General features: G+C 41.0%; 1 protein-coding gene across 4 annotated transcripts in view; it reads left to right on the top strand.

Moving 5' to 3' along the window:
• The window catches only part of edem3 (ER degradation enhancer, mannosidase alpha-like 3), a 34,255-nt gene that overhangs the window by 7,078 nt on the left and 7,632 nt on the right, over window positions 1-19,545 (top strand). For all 4 annotated transcript variants that reach the window (XM_036579552.1, XM_036579553.1, XM_036579554.1 and 1 more), the window contains 12 exons: window positions 1,433-1,567; window positions 2,348-2,453; window positions 2,550-2,647; window positions 4,237-4,362; window positions 5,362-5,445; window positions 5,648-5,731; window positions 9,894-10,018; window positions 10,616-10,790; window positions 12,102-12,247; window positions 15,337-15,481; window positions 16,908-17,099; window positions 17,857-18,022. In XM_036579552.1, the coding sequence (XP_036435445.1) occupies window positions 1,433-1,567; window positions 2,348-2,453; window positions 2,550-2,647; window positions 4,237-4,362; window positions 5,362-5,445; window positions 5,648-5,731; window positions 9,894-10,018; window positions 10,616-10,790; window positions 12,102-12,247; window positions 15,337-15,481; window positions 16,908-17,099; window positions 17,857-18,022 (1,582 nt within the window). The remainder of the gene's footprint in view (window positions 1-1,432; window positions 1,568-2,347; window positions 2,454-2,549; window positions 2,648-4,236; window positions 4,363-5,361; window positions 5,446-5,647; window positions 5,732-9,893; window positions 10,019-10,615; window positions 10,791-12,101; window positions 12,248-15,336; window positions 15,482-16,907; window positions 17,100-17,856; window positions 18,023-19,545) is intronic.

The raw sequence follows: 19,545 nt of genomic DNA on the forward strand, positions 1-19,545 counted from the left end.
CGAAATTGCTCTAACAGGAGACAGTGAGGATTCAACTTCCTTCATTATATGTGCATGTAAACATTTGAATGGAACTCTTCTAGAGGCTTGTCCTGTCGTAGATTGGGTGTGCACATCCACACACACACACAACAACTGCTGTCCACATTTTGCACATTCAATACCAGCAGTGCACTGTCTTATCTTGTGTAAATACATATTATTTCACAGCTCACAGCCTGCTGTGTTCCCACAGACCTTGAAAAACTGGTTACAGGAAATAGACACATGCTTGAGCAAAATTACAAACACACTGTGAGGCATGTTTGGTTGTATCTTTGGAGCTCTGTTCTGAATTTAACACAGAAATTGGCACAGGGAGGTTCCTGAAATGTCCTCGAAGTTCCTGTCACAACACACATACTCACATTCTCTCTGTCTCACGGTGCAGCAGCCTGGTTGAAATACCATCACTGAGATGAAAAAATGTACTTCGGTGACTCAGAGCAGTTGGGTTTGAACATATTTTTGTAGTGTGACACACGGGTTCTGGGGTGAGTGGGCCGAGACAGCGTGTTGGCTGAGCAATCACATTATGTGAATGACTGATCTCCACCCAGCTGCCCCTAGATTCCCAAATACCCTAAAACCTCTAAAACCTCTCAGTAATGCTCTTCAGTTATTGCTCATTTATCACATGCCAGAGAACTCTTATATGGTCTGTGGGGCATATTTACTAACATTTTGCGTCATCACAAATATTGTTGCACCGATACTGTATCTGTATCGGCGCAGTATCAGTATTGGTGATGGGGCACTGATACCTATAAAACACATTTCTGACGCATGCATGCGCATTACTAGACAGAATTAACAACACGTTGGCAGTTTGGGACGACAGCAGTAAAAATGCTCATAGCAGAATCTGTAACAGCAGTTTTTGGTGTGAAAAACACGCTAACGGAGCTGCTTACCCGAATGGCTGAGCTGCGTCTTTCAGTATCACTCGTCTGCCGCTGTGTGGTCACTTACAGTCTGAGTTAATGTTATTGGGAGAGCGGAAGGAACCGCCGGATTCTCGGCATAATGATAGCCTTTAGCCTTGATTTAGCTTTAAGCATAGCAGCCCGCTCGCCGGGCCTGTGCATCCGCTGGCCCACCTGCGGTGCACCTCCGTCGTTCAGCTGTATCACTTGGCAGCGGGGTCTCACTGAAATAAAATAAATTGAGATTTTTTTTTTTTGTTTCTGCCAGTAGGACAAAGCAGGGATGCAGGACACGGGGGTGCTGCTGATTTCAGGACTGCAACCCTTAAAAATAATAATAATAGCAAAAGAAACAAAATGAAATTTTTAATAATTTGACCGTAGTAAACACCCTAAGCGCTTGTTTAATTGTTCTGAAATGACTCTTAATTTTGTGTTGACACTATTTGGGTCTATTTGACCTTTAGGTCAACCTGCGGCATGGAGTTCAGGGTCCTGAGACTCGAACAGGCACTGAGACGGACACCTGTACCGCCTGTGCCGGCACCATCATCCTGGAGTTTGCTGCTCTGAGCCGCTTCACCGGTGACCCTGTGTTTGAGGTAACGGCCCTGATGTTTGGTTTAATCCCTTTACATTTACCAGCCTTCCAATCCGCTGAGTAATAACTCAGTCTGGTACATGTAATTACTGATTAATAAACCTTTGACTGCACAAAGGAGCTTAATGGTTAAAATAATAGAGGCATACTATATGTTTAAAATGCATATCGTTGCTGTCCAAAGAAAAACAAGTATCTTCAAAATAATACCTTCACAGGAGAGGGCAAAAACATTCTTTATTTTCAATGTAAGTTGATAGAAAGAGATTTTATTCTAAGCAATTTTAGAGCATTTCTATTGGTCCAATCATCATGAAATTTTTACACAATGTGAAGGAAGACTGCTGAGCTGAAATGATGCAGAAAAGTAAAAATCGCAAAAAATAGAGATGCCTGTTTTTCATTGGACAGCGATGATATACATGTTTACAGACTCCATATTTGGGAAGTTAAAAGTCAAGCTAAAATAAATAAATGTTTTGGAAATGTTTCATATGATCCCACATATTTAAAGTATCTGAAGCAAATGTTTGATATGTGACATGCTTAAAGTTAAGTAGATATTATATGTTTTTAAAACATATATTGCCTCATAGCGCATCTCATATCAAAAGACAAGAATTATACATTGATAAAATTGATTTTGTTGGTGATTTTTTTCTGTCTAGAGGACATCATAGTGCAAATAATAAATTAACTTGTCTTATAACTGTAGTAAATGAAATAAGTGTAAATATTGTATAATGAGGCACTCTGAACAGTGTTGATTTGTTATGTTTAGGCCCATGCAAGGAGAGCTATGGACTTCCTGTGGGAGAAAAGACAAAGAAACAGCAACCTAGTGGGAAAAACCATCAATATCCACTCTGGAGAGTGGGTTTGCAGGGGTAAGGCTGTCCGTTCTAGACCGTGCCATTATTCTTGCAATGCTGCTGGACTGAAAATGGATTATGAATTTATTTCCACATTCTGTGTCTTGGCAGACAGTGGCGTAGGAGCAGGCATTGACTCATACTACGAGTACCTCCTGAAGGCCTACATTCTTCTAGGAGACGACCAGTTTCTTCAGCGCTTCAATATTGTGAGTTTACACAGCTCCTTCATTATTCCACGTTATTCTCTTGGTTGAGTTCATGTTTTCACTCGTGTTTTTATGCCAAGTATTCCAGGATGGGTGTGGCCATTGAATATATGCTGATTATATCATTTGAATATATCCTGATTCACTGCGGTATTCATCTTCTTAAAAAATGAAAAAACTGCTTTTTTATTTGATTATTTTTATAGTTTTTGACTGAACGTGTAATGCAGAATGCTGTGGTAATACATGTGGTCACTAGGGTGTTGCTTGGTGGTTGCTATTGTATCTTTGTTGATTGCTAAGGGGTTGCTATGGTATCCCACGTGGTTGTGAGGTTGTTGCTAGGTGATAGCTGTAGTATCACAGGTGGTTACTAGGGAGTTGCTAGGTTGTTACAGCAGTGTTCCAGATGGTTGAAAGGAAGTTGCTAGTTGGTTGCTTTGGTGTTCCAGGTAGTTACTAAGGAGCTGTTTGGTGGTTGCTGTTGTATCTCTATTGGTTGCTAAGGGATTGCTTGTCAGTTTGTTGCTAGGTGGTAGCTGTATCACAGGTGATTACTAGGGAGTTGCTAGGTTGTTCCAGCAGAGTTCCCGATGGTTGAAAGGGAGTTGCTAGTTGGTTGCTTTATTGTTCCAGGTATTCACTAAGGAGCTGCTTGGTGGTTGCTATTGTATCTCTATTGGTTGCTAAGGGATTGCTTGCCAGGTTGTTGCTAGGTGGTAGCTGTATCATAAGTGATCACTAGGGAGTTGCTAGGTTGTTCCAGCGGAGTTCCAGATGGTTGAAAGGGAGTTGCTAGTTGGTTGCTTTATTGTTCCAGGTATTCACTAAGAAGCTGCTAGGCAGTTGCAATTGTATCTCTATTGGTTGCTAAGGGATTGCTTGCTAGGTTGTTGCTAGGTTGTAGCTGTAGTATCACAGGTGATTACTGAGAAGTTGCTAGGCTGTTGCAATGGTGTTCCAGATGGTTGAAAGGAAGTTGCTAGTTGGTTGCTTTGGTGCTCCAGGTAGTTTCTAAGGAGTTGCTTGGTGTTTGCTGTTGTATCTCTGTTGGTTGCTAAGGGGTTGCTATGGTATCCAGGTGGTTGCTAGGCTGTTGCAACGGTGTTCCAGATGGTTGAAAGGAAGTTGCTAGTTGGTTGCTTTGGTGTTCCAGGTAGTTTCTAAGGAGCTGCTAGGTAGTTGCTATGGTGCTGGTTTTTAAAGTGTTGCTAGGTGGTTGCTATGGTCTTTCAGGTGGATTCTGTGGTCTTCCAGGTGGGTGCTAGGGTGTTGCTTTATTAAAATGCATGTTATTTGTACAGCAAAAATAGTTCAAAAGCCCATCCAAAATCTAAGTATGCAGTACAAAAATATTTAAAAAATTCATTTGAAAATGAATTTTGAAAACATCCATTTGGAGTGTAATCGGTAGAATTTTGGGTAAAAATTTGTGTTTGTTTATGTTTGCTCGTTGTGTGTTGCTTTGTGTGTAAACATGTTTTGACCACCTTCTGAGGTTACATTCTGCTGAATGAAAAAAGTGTCCTGTGTTTCTGTGATGTTAAATAAGGTCGTCCTGGCTCATTTTCCTTCTGGTTGTGTTTCAGCACTATGCGTCCATAATGAAGTACATTAGCCAGCCTCCCCTGCTGCTGGACGTTCACATCCACAAACCCCTGCTGCCCGCCCGCACATGGATGGACTCCCTACTCGCTTTCTTCCCTGGTCTGCAGGTGGGGCTAAAATGTTTGGACATGACGCTAATGATCTATCGACTATTATTTGATTTATTATGTAATTGAACTATTATGCCTTCTGAGCTTTCCTCTCAATTTTAACATTATAGAACAACACTTTTGTGTTGTGTAAATAACACGACTGATTGTCTAATTGTTGCAGGCTTAAGTAGAATATCGCTGCTGTCGGAAGAAAACCTTGAATCTCCATTTTTGATGTTTTTCGGTTTTTGACATAATTTGAAAATGCGTGTTGCTCTTTACGTTGTATGTAAATTTCATGATGAATGGAGCAAAAGAAATGACCCAGAATTACTTGGAAAAAATTCTGGTTCCATTGACTTACATTAAAAGCAAAGTAGGTTTTTTCCTTCTCCTGTAAAGTTATCATTTTGGAGATATGACGTTTTCTTCCGACAACAATGATATGCTTTTTTAATAAGGCCTCAAACACAGCCTCAAAAAGAAGGTCCTGCTCAATGTTTAGATATAAAATTAACATTATGAAGATATGATGAAGATATGAAGACAATAGTAGACAATTCTCTTACATCAAGTCCTATGCTGTGTGCAATTACACATTTCCACCAGAGAGGTCTCCAAATCCCAAATCTTACCTAGTGCAGCTTTAAGTAAACAACATGTCAACTTTTTTATATTTGACATTGTTGATGAATAATCAACAGCTGCTGTCCTGAGAAGTACAACAAGGGAAGGGTGATGGATGGATGGATGAATGGAATGAATGAACCAGCGATTGAATCATAATATAGATTAAATGAGGAATAGGTTAATGAATGTGTGGAAAGAATGTTATAGATTAAATAAGGAATAAGTTAATGAATATATCAATGTTATTTCGATGGTGATTCGCTCCCCAAAAGTGTAAGACATACACTAAAAGTTAACACAACAGCAATATGAAACTGACTGGACCTTTACTGTACGATGTATTCCTCCGACATACATTTTTTACTTGATGATGCATTCTCGTAGGTGTTGAAAGGGGATATCCGGCCAGCCATTGAAACCCATGAAATGCTGTATCAAGTCACCAAAAAACACAACTTCCTTCCTGAGGTAGGTTCCTCTTTTTTTTTGTCGAGTCTGTTTGAAATGCCTGTGTTATGAGACAGCACCGTTTTAATCACTCAGTTGCACCGTGCTTCTGCACTTTGCTCGACTGTCTCTCTGATTCTTTCTTGCTCACACCCTGTTTCCCTTCTGTAGATACCCATCTCTCTCACTTGCTTTCTCTCACACCCTCCCTCTTCTCCTTCAGGCGTTCACTACGGATTTCAGGGTACACTGGGCACAGCATCCTCTGAGGCCAGAATTTGCTGAGAGCACTTACTTCCTTTATAAGGTATGAGTTTTGTAACAGGCTGTCCATGACTCAGTCTACCCACCACATACTCTAGAAAAGAGTTTTCCATGTCAAGACATTTGCATTTACAGCATTTAGCAGATGTTCTTATCCAGAGCGACTTACAAAAGTGCTTGGTTGTCTACCCAGAGAAATGATCTTCACTAGTTACAAACAGGTTAGAGAGAAAGCTGGTCCTGAGCTCAGATACTGCTAGAAGCAAAAGCCCCTGTTGATACCCAGAGAAAAAGAAACAGAATTAAACAGGCGCACTACAATACATTTCAGTAAGTGTTGTACGATACATTATAATACGTACTTAACTTCACTTAAGTGCCGTATAAAGAGATGTGTCTTCAGTCTGCGTTTGAAGAGACTCTGCTGTTCGGGCAGCCAGTGGGAGTTCGTTCCATCACCTGGACTCCAGGACAGAGAAGAGTCTTGATGCTTGTCTTACACGCGTCTTGAAGGATGGCGGGTCAAGCCGAGCTGTACTTGAAGCTTGAAGGGCTCGAGGGTACGGTTCGAGTTTTGACCGTTGCCATCAGGTCGGGAGGGGCTGGTCTGTTTTTGGCTTTGTATGCATCAGGGTTTTAAATCTGATGCGTGCAGCTACAGGCAGTGAAGGGAGCGCAGCAGTGGAGTGACATGACTGAACTTAGGAAGATTGAGGCTTCGTGTGCTGCATAGAAAGACCAGCCAAGATTGTCTTGAGTGAGAAAGGGTCGAATCTCCTGGATGTTGTACAGGAGAAACCTGCATGACCGAGTCAATTCTAGACTTTAATCCTTTAATCAAGATTCATCCAGTCAAACACAATACCATATGATATCAGGCATACCTTGACACATACTTGTTCTGTATTTAGTTGTAACTCATTCAGGGCCTGAACGATATACCAGATGGCTGGTAATGTCAGCCGATATTGATGACCAGCGTTTTTTTTTGTATTGGCAAACACATTGTTTTAATGGGCCGATAATTACTGACTTTCTTTGGTCACGGCATCGGTCACAGTGCTTCAATATTTGTTATTGAAGATGGTGAGTTTTTGCTGTGTATGTGAGTTTAAGAAGGCAGATCTGCAATAATATATGGCACTAATATTCAGTCAGACATTAAATGTCTTATTAAATTTTTTCCTGGTCCATTCTGTCAGCCAGCTTAGTATGCAAGCTATTGCTGTACTCACTGTTTCTTTTGTCGCAACATTCACTAGCTTTCAGTGGTGGACAGTAATGAAGTAAATGTAACTGGTTACTGTACTTAAGTAGTTTTTCCGTGTATCTGTACTTTACTGAAGTATTTCCATTTTGGGTGACTTGTTACTTTCACTCCACCACATTTCAAAGTCAAATATCTGACTTTTTACTCCACTACATTATGAGAAATCTGTTGTTCCTTTTGGTTTATTTGTGCATAAAAACGTAACGTCAAAACGAAAGAAGCGCGAAGCAAGAACACCAATCAGGGCACAGCTTTGTTTTGAGCTTGTTTTGACCTGTTGGGACATACTGACCCAGTGCAGCACACGGTTCAACATCAGTGCAGCAGCGTAAAAGTTACCTAACAAATGATGGAAGGAACTCCTGACTCTAACCAAACTTTGTGTAAATAGACCACAATATAGAAATATGTACACATATACAGTTGTGACTGGTTTCTTTTTTCTGAATTTATACAAACACTATTTTATTTCATAGTAAATTCATTTTTGCTAGTTTATGTTTATGAACAGAGACCTACAGATGCAGTTTAGTAAAGGAAAACTCATTTGTGAATCTGAGTTTAAAGCAAGTTTTTATTAAACTTAAACTCGTTTAAATTTAGAGTCTTGTAACAAAATGATAATAGGACATTAGAGCCATAATTAACCTTTGAGTACTTTCACTTTTGATCCTTAAGTACATTTGAAAAGCAAATACTTTTGTACTTTTACTCAAGTGGAGGTCTAAAGGGAGGAACTTACACTTTTACTGGAGTAATATTTTACCTTGGGTGTCTCTACTTTAACTCAAGTACATGGTTTGTGTACTTCGTCCACCACTGCTAGCTTTACAGGAAACTGGTGGATGTAAACATTGTACCACCTGCTGGTTAAATAATGGCAATGTTTACATTTCCTCAATACTGTCCTGTGTAGTTAAGAAAAACCATTTGTGTGGCTTACTGGCCCCACACTGGGTTGCAAACCACAGTGTGTTAACCTTTGTTTTACATAACCTGTGGAATATTTGCATTATCTGTAAAATATTTGCTGAGGTGTCCTTCTGGGTCTTCCAACGTTCATACAGTAGAGTTTCCCATGCTGACACATTTCCTGCATTCTACAGTATCAAACTCCTGCTAAACAGGTTCTAGTTTACCAGAAGCTGTGTAGAACAGTGGAAATGTCACTCTGCTGAGTAGCGATGATTGGCATGCCACAAACATTTTGCAAAACTCTCCTAGTCTCAATTCTGGCAGCCGCCTGGAATTCATCAGTGATGAGTGGAACTGGTACGGCTTTACTGTGGAACTGACAGGATTAAGTCAAAACTAGGCCCAACATTTTGGTGGGCAGGGGGGCTCGAAAAATAAACTTAACAGGAGCATGAATTAAACTTAATTTAATTTACAGTTCCCTTTTAACCCATTGTTTCCCCACCCTGATCCTGGTGGCACACTGCCCTGCACATTTTCTTTTTTTTTTTTTTACTTGGAGCCAACACAACTGATCCAAAATATTAGCTAATTAGCAACCCCTTTTTACGGAGGTAAAAAAAAAAAATAATTAATTCATGTGAATGTTTTGCAGTTCGTACACACATTTTCTTTTATTTGTGGTCACGATTTCTTAAATCGTTCCCTCATTTTCTTTTAATCGTGTGCATGTTTTCTTTACTTAATGGGTATGTTTTTTTTAATTCGTGGTCACAATTTCTAATTCGCTCTCTCGTTTTCTTTTAATCGTGGTCATGTTCTATTTTTTTAAACTGAATGCACGTTGTTTGTGTTTTGATAACAGCTTCCTGCGACTTTCTGACGGGTTTGATGTGTTAGATTGATGAGATAATGAACAGAGATGCTCATCAGGTCTGGTTTTGGTTTGGGGGGTTATGAGGAAACTGCAGCGCCTCTTCACAGCAAGCGGCCCACGGTGTTTCTGCTCCCGTGTCAAGCTGCGGTGTTAGGGACCATCACACAATAACAGGACGAAATGATCAGCGTTTCAACATCCTCACATTAATATATCTACATCTGATCCATAGATCTGTTAAACTCTCTCGCCATTTGACCTCATCCTACATGAATGTTTCTGTGTGTGTTTAATTTGAGTTTGTTGAAACAAATTGACGCTGATCATTTCTTCTGTAATTGTGTGATGATCTCTAACACCGCAGCTTGTTGCGGGAGCAGAAACAGCACTAAGCGCCTATATCTCTGTTAAATATGATCATTAGCAAGTGCAGTTTAGTGAAGATTGTGGTTATAGTTTGTCTTCCTTCATTTCACCACCAAACTGCAGCTGCACTGATGAATCTGAGGGCCATTTGCTGTGAAGAGAAGCTGCAGTTTCCTCATAACCCCCCAAATCAGAATCAGGCCTGATGAGCGTCTCTGTTCATCATCTCTTCAAATCCAACACATCAAACCCGTCAGACAGTCTCAGGGAGCTGTTAGTTACTCCTGCACAGGACAAATAACACAACCTGTATCTACTACATTGATTTTGTGCACGAATAAAGAAACAAACAGTGTGCGTTCAGTTAAAAATAAAACATGACAACGATTAAAAGAAAACGAGAGGACAGATTAGAAAATTGTGATCACAAGTAAAGTAAACATGCGCACGTTTAAAAGAAAACGAGGAAATGATTTAAGAAATTGTGCGTACGAACTGCAAAACATTAACTCGAATTAAATTTTTTTTTTTAACCTCCGTCCCTCCGGGGCTCCATACCTTTCTGGGTTCAAGTGGGTGTGTTAAAACAGGGAAAACACTGAAATGTGCAAGCCACTCTGCCTCGTGCACCAGTGTTTGGAAACTTTAATCATTCTTATCTAATTATGTTTCAGAGGAAAACAAACATGAGGTTATGAATTCTTCCTGAGACAGTAAAAATAATAGCTTTACTGCCTAGTCAGAGGTTTGACAGTGTTGTACTTTTTACTCCTTAAGGCTACGAGGGACCCGTATTACTTGGAGGCAGGACGGACTGTTCTGGAGAACCTGAACCGCTTCGCTCGCGTCCCCTGCGGCTTTGCTGCCATGAAGGACGTCCGCACAGGAAGCCATGAGGACCGGTGAGAGAAATAAGAGGGTTCTCTTATATTCTAGACACATGTCTAAGAAAGATTTAATTCTTCTTAAAGGCTACTTTCACTTTAAAGGGTTGACTTGACCCAAAATCATTTGCCTAAATGTGAACCGCATAAATGAGGCTGGTCAAGTCAGAATTTAAATTGGGAAGTGAGCAAAAATGTGAATTGTAATACACAGTCCTATGCAAATTTGGGCACCCTGGTCAAATTACATAATCTATTGATTTTCTAAGTAAATATAAGATAATACATAATCTACAGAGAACACACTTCTGCACATTTTGATGGACAATTACTGTTTTATTTGCAAAATTGAACATATGGGGAATAATAACAACATAAAATGTGGCCTACGTAAAAGTTTTGGCACATTTCTATATTTTATGTTTTAGTTTTTGTGATACAAACTCACTTGTGTTCACTTATTGTCAATGAAAAGCCCGTTTTAATCAGTTGGAGTAGTTGTACTCTGGTCTGTCTGCCTGTCTGGCTGTCTGTTTATCTCTGTTTATCCGTCCGTCTGTCTGTCCATTTGTCTCGCTCACTCTCCTGCTTTCTTTCTGTCTGTTTTTGCTCCAGCATGGACTCGTTTTTCCTGGCGGAGACGTTTAAGTACCTGTTCCTGCTGTTTGCTGAGGAGGATGATTTGCCCTTTGATGTGGAGGATTATGTTTTCACCACTGAGGCTCACCTGCTTCCTCTCTCACTCTCCACAGCCCTGCGCTCAGACCTGCCCCCTACAGACAACTCCACGGTATTCCAATGATGCAATGATTATATGTTTTCAGCAAAATTACACATACAGTACAGTTGATGTCAGTGTCCATGTGTTGGTTTAGGTTTACATGCATGGACACACATCGCTGCGGTCAGAACAAAACCTTGTTCTCCAAAATGGTAACTTTACAGGAGAAGGAAAAAACATACTTTTAATGTAAGTCAGTGGAACCTGACTTTTTTTCCCCCAAGTAATTTTGGGGAAGAATGTATTTTATTCCATTCATTATGTGATTTACACACAGTGTATAGGACGGCGGGCATTTTCAAATTTTGTCGAAAACTGAAAAATGACGAGAATGGAGACACAAGGTTTTGCTGCGACAACTGTGATATGCAAACACTGATCAGGCATAACATTATGACCACCTCCTTGTTTCTACACTCATTGTCCATTTTATCAGCTCCACTTACTATATAGGTGCACTCTGTAGTTCTACAGTTACAGACTGTAGTCCATCTGTTTCTCTGCATACTTTGTTAGCCCCCTTTTACCCTGTTCTTCAGTGGTCAGGACCCCCACGGACCCTCACAGAGCAGGTACTAATATGGGTGGTGGGTCATTCTCAGCACTGCATGTGACGTGGTGGTGGTGTGTTGGTGTGTGTTGTGCTGGTCTGAGTGGATCAGACACAGCAGTGCTGCTGGAGTTTTTAAACACCTCAGTGTCACTGCTGGACTGAGAATAGTCCACCAACCAAAAATATCCAGCCAACGGCGTCCTGTGGGCAGCGTCCCGTGACCACTGATGAAGGACTAGAGGATGACCAACACAAACTGTGCAGCAGCAGATGAGCTATCGTCTCTGACTTTACATCTACAAGGTGGACCAACGAGGTAGGAGTGTCTAATAGAGTGGACAGTGAGTGGACACAGTGTTTAAAAACTCCAGCAGCACTGCTGTGTCTGATCTACTCGTACAAGCACAACACACTAACACAGCACCACCACGTCAGTGTTACTGCAGTGCTGAGAATGATCCACCACCCAAATAGTACCTGCTCTGTGAGGGTCCATGGGGGTCCTGACCACTGAAGAACAGGGTAAAAGAGGGCTAACAAAGTATGCAGAGAAACAGATGGACTACAGTCTGTAACTGTAGAACTACAAAGTGCACCTATGTAGTAAGTGGAGCTGATAAAATGGACAATGAGCGTAGAAACAAGGAGGTGGTCATAATGTTATGTCTGATCGGTGTATATCTGTCCCTTTTCTTCTGGCTGTGCTTTATATTGGACACTGTATTAAAGATTTCTCAAACTTAATTCTAATCTTGCTCTCATATCAGGCAACAGAAGAGCTTGATGACTCAAACTTTGAATGGACATGTCCCAACACCCGCCTTCTTTTCCCTGACCCCGCCTACCCACGGAACTTTAGGGAACCAATCAGGAGTGTTGTGGACAAGAGTTGTCCTCGTCCTGCACTCCCTCGGTGAGACAGAGTCATAATTCCGGTCTGTTGGAGATGCTACTGTACTGTGTCTTAATTGTCTCTATCATGGAGCAATAATTAATACTGACAGCAAACGATTCAAATGAGCACTACAGTCCGAATTCTAAGTATTGGAGAGAGTGGTCTGCCCCGCCCCCTCCTCCCCAGATTTGAAGCTCATGCAGGTTGCCAGGTTGAAGACAGCAAACCTTCACGAACTAAGTGTTAATCATTGGCAGTAGTTAGTGACAGGAAGTCATAGACTGTTAGTTGATCATCAAATGCATGTTTACAATGTTTTTATTGTTTACAAATTATAAACTGACTCATGTGGATGTTTTATACCTCTGTCAGTGTTAGCTAGAGGCATGGCTGGCTATATTTGGTAGCTAAAGCTAAGTCTTTTACCCCAAACAGAGCCCACTGATCTGGAAATACTTGCTACCTTGAAGAAGCTGAGGTCAGCTTCGTATTCTCCAGCTTCTTGTTCAAATTTTCCTGCTCCACCTTAAATGTTGCAGCAGTTACGTTTTTGTGCTTCAGGTGCTGCACTCAGTATAAAAGCAGGTACTCAAATGTTGAAATTACTTAAAATACCCATTCCTACTAGTAGCTGTGATAGATTAGTTAAGGTTAGCTAACTTGACAAACTTAGCTGAAGCTCAAAGTTTATGTGTTCAAGAGGAAATTTCAACAGTTGAGTCTCACGCAAAGATGGCTTACATAATCATAAAAATATGATACGTTATCGCCTTTCCATTCCAACAGAAGACATAAAAGCTACGTTCACATTACAGGCCTCATTGCTCAAATCCGATTTTTTGCTCAAATCTGATCTCTCTGACAGGATGGTTCACACTCGTTTAGGTAAGTGACTCAAATCTGTCATTAATGTGAACGGGCGTCCTGAACTGACCCTCATGAGCTCATCCTACTCAGTAACGTCACGTGAATGAATCACGTTCATCATCAGCACAAACTAACGAGCAGAACGAGCTTCGCTGAGAAGATCATTAACTCTGATCAGCCTTTAGCTTCATTATTAGAGCGAGACGAAGGAGAAAAAGGTGAGATGAGCTGCTTTTCCACCGTTTACTTCTGTTCGGCGCTGCTGCCATGGTAACGCTGAATGATGGCACAGTGGAAAAAAAGCACATGAATTCCGATCTGAGTGTCACATTAAGGTCTCATGGCCATGAATCGGATACGCATCCGATCTAGGACCACATATGAAAGTGACTTAGGACGGATTTGAAAAGATCAGATTTGTGTCCACACAGCCCTGAAAACATCAGATCTGAGTCACATTAGGGCAAAAAATCGGATTTGTGCCACTTCAACCTGGTAATGTGAACGTAGCCTAAGAAGCTCACTGTCCTCTACTTGTCCACATTTAGCTACTGTGGCTGTTGAAATAACAGTAGATCCCTTTCTGGTTTGTTCTCTGTCGCCCCCTTCAGTACTGAGTGTTGTATCGCTACAGTAACATAAGAACGCACAGTAAGTTTGTACAGAAGGGCCGTGTGTTTGCAGTTCGTTGGCCGAGCGCTGTCATTTGCGTTCCCGTTCAGTTTCTTTCTGGCTTTACTCGCATTTTACTACATCTCTGCTCATGGAGCTTTTTAGGATACAGAGGCTTTTTAGGTCCGGATCCAGTTTGTTTGCTTGCTTCCATGGCTGCAGCACACTGTGTATGCCTGCCAATGTGTTTAGTATCTGGCACCCCCGGGTGTCGAAACAGTACTGGGAAATGGACAGTGGGTGGGATCACAGGACAAAACACAGACTTTCTGCTCCGAAACTGAAATTTCAAAGGAGAACATACTGGCGCCAGTATTTCTACTTGGCATGTTGTCTTAATCTCTGATAACATCATATCATTTTATGATTTACTGCAGTAAATATGTTACATATTGTTCCTTTATTTCCAGGTCATGATGTAATGCAGGGGTGTCTAACTCAACTAAAAGGGCCATATTAAAAAATCTCAACAAATTTGAGGGCTGGACAGTGTTTATATTTTAATACGCCAAAACATCAACAGCAAAATGTAGCCACTTGTAGTAAACCTTTAAATATTACATGTCAATAATTTATATATTTAGGCTTTATATATTTAGGCTACATCCGCTACAGATAACAGTTAAATCTCCTTAAATGTCCCCAGGATGTAGGTCTGTTAAACCTACCTGTGTGCTGGGTCTCGACACCTGACATCTTTTCTTTGCTGCAAGTTTATTAATTTTTGGGCTCTGTTTCTGAGCTGCTGAGTGTTTGTAGTGTTTATAGTGTTTACGCTGCTCGAACTGCAGCTGAAACGCAGCTGGTGTGTTTGGCGATGTGACGTTTGCAATTGGGTAGAAAACTGCTGTCCCATTGATTGTTGTTGGGAGTGGGGTGTCAGCGCAAATTACGTTGCAGTGCATGTTGGGGATTGTAGTGCTGCTGATTGTGATATGGCCTAATATTAATAGAAAATCAAAATAATATTGAGGGCCGGGTTGGATTGGGCCACGGGCCTGATCTGGCCCACCGGCCTTAGGTTTGGCACATGGGATGTAATGAAAGTCTTGATGACAGTTTATTTTGTGTCGTCCTTTTAGATGAAACAATCGCTCAACAGACTCTTAAAAACGTCAAAAACATATGAGGGTTAGGATTTGGTTTTGGGTTTAGGTTAAGGCTAGGGTTAGGATTAGGGCCAGGGTGAGGGTTAGGATTAGGTTTTGGGTTGAGGTTAAGGTTAGGATTAGGTTTTGGGTTGAGGTTAAGGCTAGGGATAGGATTAGGGCCAGGGTGAGGGTTAGGGTTAGGTTTTGGTTTGAGGTTAAGGTTAGGGTTAGGATTAGGGCCAGGGTGAGGGTTAGGTGTTGGGTAAGGTTGGTAAGGTCAGGTTTTGCGTAATGGAAGTAACATATTAACAACACATCTACTTAATGTGTTACTGATAATCTGTTAAGAGTTTATTAATCATCTACAAATTACCACCAAATAAAGTGTTACCAAAGTTTTTTGAAAGTTTGTGCTGCGAGAAAAAATGTTTCCCAATGTTCATTATTTATCTTTCTCTTTTCCTCGCTCTCTCTCAGGGAGCCTGGAATTGGTCGTGCTCCGCTCAGGGCTCAGGACTTCATGGCTAATAACCCAGAGCACCTGGAGCTCCTGAGAAGAATGGGGGTCAGTCTGATCCACCTGAAAGATGGCAGAGTGCAGCTCGTTCAGCATGCTACCCAAGTGAGTCCACTTCTCCACCTGCTTGCCTTTTACCTCCGTTCATCCAGGCTTCCCTAAGTCAGGGATCTGCTGTCCCATCCTGGAGTTGGGCTTAGAGCAAATGTCACACATAGATCAGTGTATAATGACCAAGCAAGAGTCACTGAGCACACTCACACACTATAGACAGAAACCCTATTGATCCTGAAGGAAATAGCACTGACAACAAGATCTATACAAACCAAAAACGTATACAAAAGCCTGCTTGAATAACGATGATCATTTAAATCTGATATAAGAGAGTAGAGCTGCAACAATTAATTGATTAATCAGTTAGTTGTCCACTATTAAATTAATCGCCAACTATTTTGGTAGTCAATTAATCGGTTTGAGTAACTTTATACGAAAAAAAAGAAAACTTTCTCTGATTTCTGCTTCTTAAATGTGAATATTTTCAAACTGAATATCTTTGGTGTGTGGACAGAAAAAGACATTTGAGGACGTCATCTTGGGCTTTGGAAAACACTGAGATACATTTTTCACCATTTTCTGACATTTTATAGACCAAACAACTAATCGACTAATCGAGAAAATAATCAACAGATTAATCAATGCTGAAAATAATCGTTAGTTGCAGCCCTAAATCTGAGGTAGTTAATCAGATGTAAGGTAGCTGCTGAGTTTAAAAAAATGTGCAAGTAAATAAGATCACCGGACAAAAATTAGTCACCTGTGATTTTGATTTGATTTGATTTGGCCTGGACTGGACAAGTTTCTGGGTGTAGGCGACATCAATGTTCAGCCACTACAGCATCAAAGAATTGAACAGTTCAGTCAGATTTCATGGATTTCGTCCCTGGCGTCTTACTCGCTGTTCCAGGTGGTCCCACGGATTTTCAAGAGGATTCAATTCAGGACACAGCCACTTGTTTTTCCCAGCTTTTTTACTTGCAATTAACAGAATGTCCCATTAATATTTCTCCGATCTTGTTACATCAAAATTTAGCACCCCTAGGAAAAGTGTGTCAAATTCACAGGGAAATATATTTTTCAGTACTTTATGCAACTCTGCTGCTGTAATTCTCAAGATGTGGCTCATCTGCTTATCACTGAGCATTTGATTAGCTACAGTGTTTGTTTATGGATGCTACAAATGACTGAGTTTTCAATTCAAAATGCTGAGCTACACAGCTGGACTGATTGTAGCCTGTTGAAGCTAAGCAGGTTGGCAGGGCATCCTACTTTGGAGCCCCCAACCCAGCCCAGTCGACAGTTCATTAATTTTGATCAGGAAAAAAATGTTTAATACTAATATGGAGACAATAAAACCATGAAAAAGCATACACAGGAAATTCTGTTCATCATATGCAGTGCAGAACAATGCAGATTTGAACGATAAACATGCGTAAACACATCGTGACGTTTGTCCGTGTGAACGTCTGTGTAGGCTGTGAGCGCTGTGGCTGCTGAAGACGGGATGCGCTTCATGCAGGAAATGATGGAGCTGTCCAGCCAGCAGCAGAAAGAGCAGCTTCCCCCTCGCGCCGTGCAGATCATATCACACCCCTTCTTCGGCAGAGTGGTACTGACCGCTGGACCGGCGCAGTTTGGAATGGACCTTTCAAAGAGCAACTTGGGGGTGAGCAGGTCTAAAGTTCCTGACCAGCATGGACCAAAATATGAAATGGAACATTTTTTCAGCAATGATTTTAATTTGGAAATTCCAGACTAATAATTCACTGTCCTTTCTTTCTTTCTTTCTTTCTTTCTTTCTTTCTTTCTTTCCTTCTTTCTTTCTTTCTTTCGCTCGCTCACTTGCTCGCTCTTTCTTTCACTCGCTCACTCTTTCTTTTGCTCTTTCTTTCTTTCTTTCTTTCTTTTGCTCATTGTTACTTTTGCTCGCTCACTCACTCTTTCTTTTGCTCAATCTTTTGCTCACTCTTTCACTTGTTTTTTTTTTTTGCTCACTTTCTTTCTCTTGCTTTCTTTCTTTCACGTGCTGATTTTTACTCTCTTCCGCTCGCTCTTTGTCTTTTTTCTTTTTCTTTTGCTCTTTCACTTTCTTTCACTTTTTTCCTTTTTTGCTTTCTTTTTCTTTCTTTTGCTTTCTATTTCTTTTGCTGTCCCTCTGTCTCTCTTGCTATTCCTCTGCCTCTCTACCCTTTTTCTTTCTTTTTCTTTCTTACTCTCTCTCTCTCTCTCTCTCTCTCTCTTGCTTTCTGTCTCTCGCTTTCTGTCTCTCTCTCTCTGTCTTTGTACCTTTCTCTCTGATTGTCTGTCTGTCTGTCTGTCTGTCTGTCTCTCTGTGTGTCTCTCTGATTGTCTGTCTGTCTGTCTGTCTGTCTGTCTGTCTCTCTCTCTCTCTCTCTCTCTCTCTCTCTCTCTCTCTCTCTCAGGTGCGGGGCTTTGTGACGGTAGCTGAGCCGTATACAGGCTGTTCAGAGTTGAGCAATGCTGAGTTTGTGGCTGGCCGTATTGCTCTGCTGCAGAGGGGTCAGTGCATGTTTGCTGAGAAAGCCAGAAACATCCAGAAGGCTGGAGCCATCGGAGGCATCGTCATAGGTGAGGGACTTACTGCCATGCAGTAGGTGAGGGAAGAAACAGGTCTGACCTGTAGGTGAAATAAAGGTTAAAGCTACACTGTGTAGGATTTGGAGACCTCTCTGGTGGAAATGTGGAAAAATACGCACAGCATGTAAAAGAACATTTTATGCTGTGGGTTGTGCTTCAGACCTCTTCCCCAAGCGGATGAATCAGATGATTGTGAGCGTGTTAAAAGAGTATTCAAAGAGAACTCAGTCAAAACTTGAAAGGCGTATCTTTCAAGGATGTGAGTGAATTATTGACTGTTGTCATCGTATCATAAAGATGTATGATGTGGTCTAAAAAACACCTGCGAAATCCTGAGACATCCTATCTAATAGACTTTTAAAGTACTATTTCAGGCTTTACAGGGTGACTCACAGCAGCGCGTACACACTATATTTTTTTTCTGTCTGACTCAGTAATGCTGCTTCTTACAATTTTAACAAAAAGTCTTATAGTGCAACTTTAAATAAGAATAAAAGTAAAACATAAAAATGAATAAAGGTTAACGACTATTTCAGGGGTTGCCAATATGTGGCTCTTCTACTGTTGTGGCTCCACAGCAGAATCAGATTTGTAGGTAAAAATAAAATAATCCACCTTTACAGTAGAATAAAGCTCTGCTGATCGTTCAACACAGTTTAACAGTAAATGGTCTTAAACTCTGGAGAACTGCTGATTCACCCTTTAACCCTGAAGGTTGGTGTGCAGATTGCTGGTCATCATAGCAACAAAGACAACAATCTTGCCTAGCTAGTAGCTAACGAAACGGCAAAGAGAGAGATTTAAGATGAACATTGATAATTTGGAGACGAATGGACTTATTAGTGTTTATAATCACTCCAGCTGGTTTCCTGATACGTTTAATCCACAACGAGAAACTGACAAACACTAAAAAGTCACGAAGATGAAGCCTGCTTCTCGTTTGAATTTTTCCGTTCCACCTTAAACGGTGCAGCAGTTACATTCTGCCACCCCAAGCACCATTTAAGGTGGAACAGGAGAATTAGAACAAGAAGCTGGAGAATGAGAAGCGACTTCAGCCGCGTAAAAAGTTGAACGTTGAGAGACATTTTACAAGGAATTATTCTACTTTTGAGGAAAAGTTTCCTGCCAGAGATGCGAGAAAAGCAGCTATAGCTGAGCTAGATTTTAAAGCAGAGCAAAGTAAGTCTGCGTTTTTGTTTATATTTTTAGCCTGAACTAGTACATCAGCACGTACTGAGACATATTTACAGCCAAGATGGTAAAATGGACATAAAATGTGGCTCACAAGGTGGCTTGATTATTGTTGAAAGGACAGAATGGCTCTTCTTAACATTTGGGTTGCGATCCCTGGTCTAGACTAGTGACTAATGTCTAGAGGGACTTGTTCCATTTCCAGTCATGCGTTTAAATAAACAGTGTTATTACAGGGAAATGCAGAGCTCTCCAAGGCTGAAGTCTAAGGATCTGATTTCATCATTGTTTTTGCTTTATCTTTCCCTCCGTCTCTCCTG

The sequence above is a fragment of the Colossoma macropomum genome, unplaced genomic scaffold (genome assembly GCF_904425465.1).
Source record: "Colossoma macropomum unplaced genomic scaffold, Colossoma_macropomum, whole genome shotgun sequence".
NCBI lineage: Eukaryota > Metazoa > Chordata > Actinopteri > Characiformes > Serrasalmidae > Colossoma > Colossoma macropomum.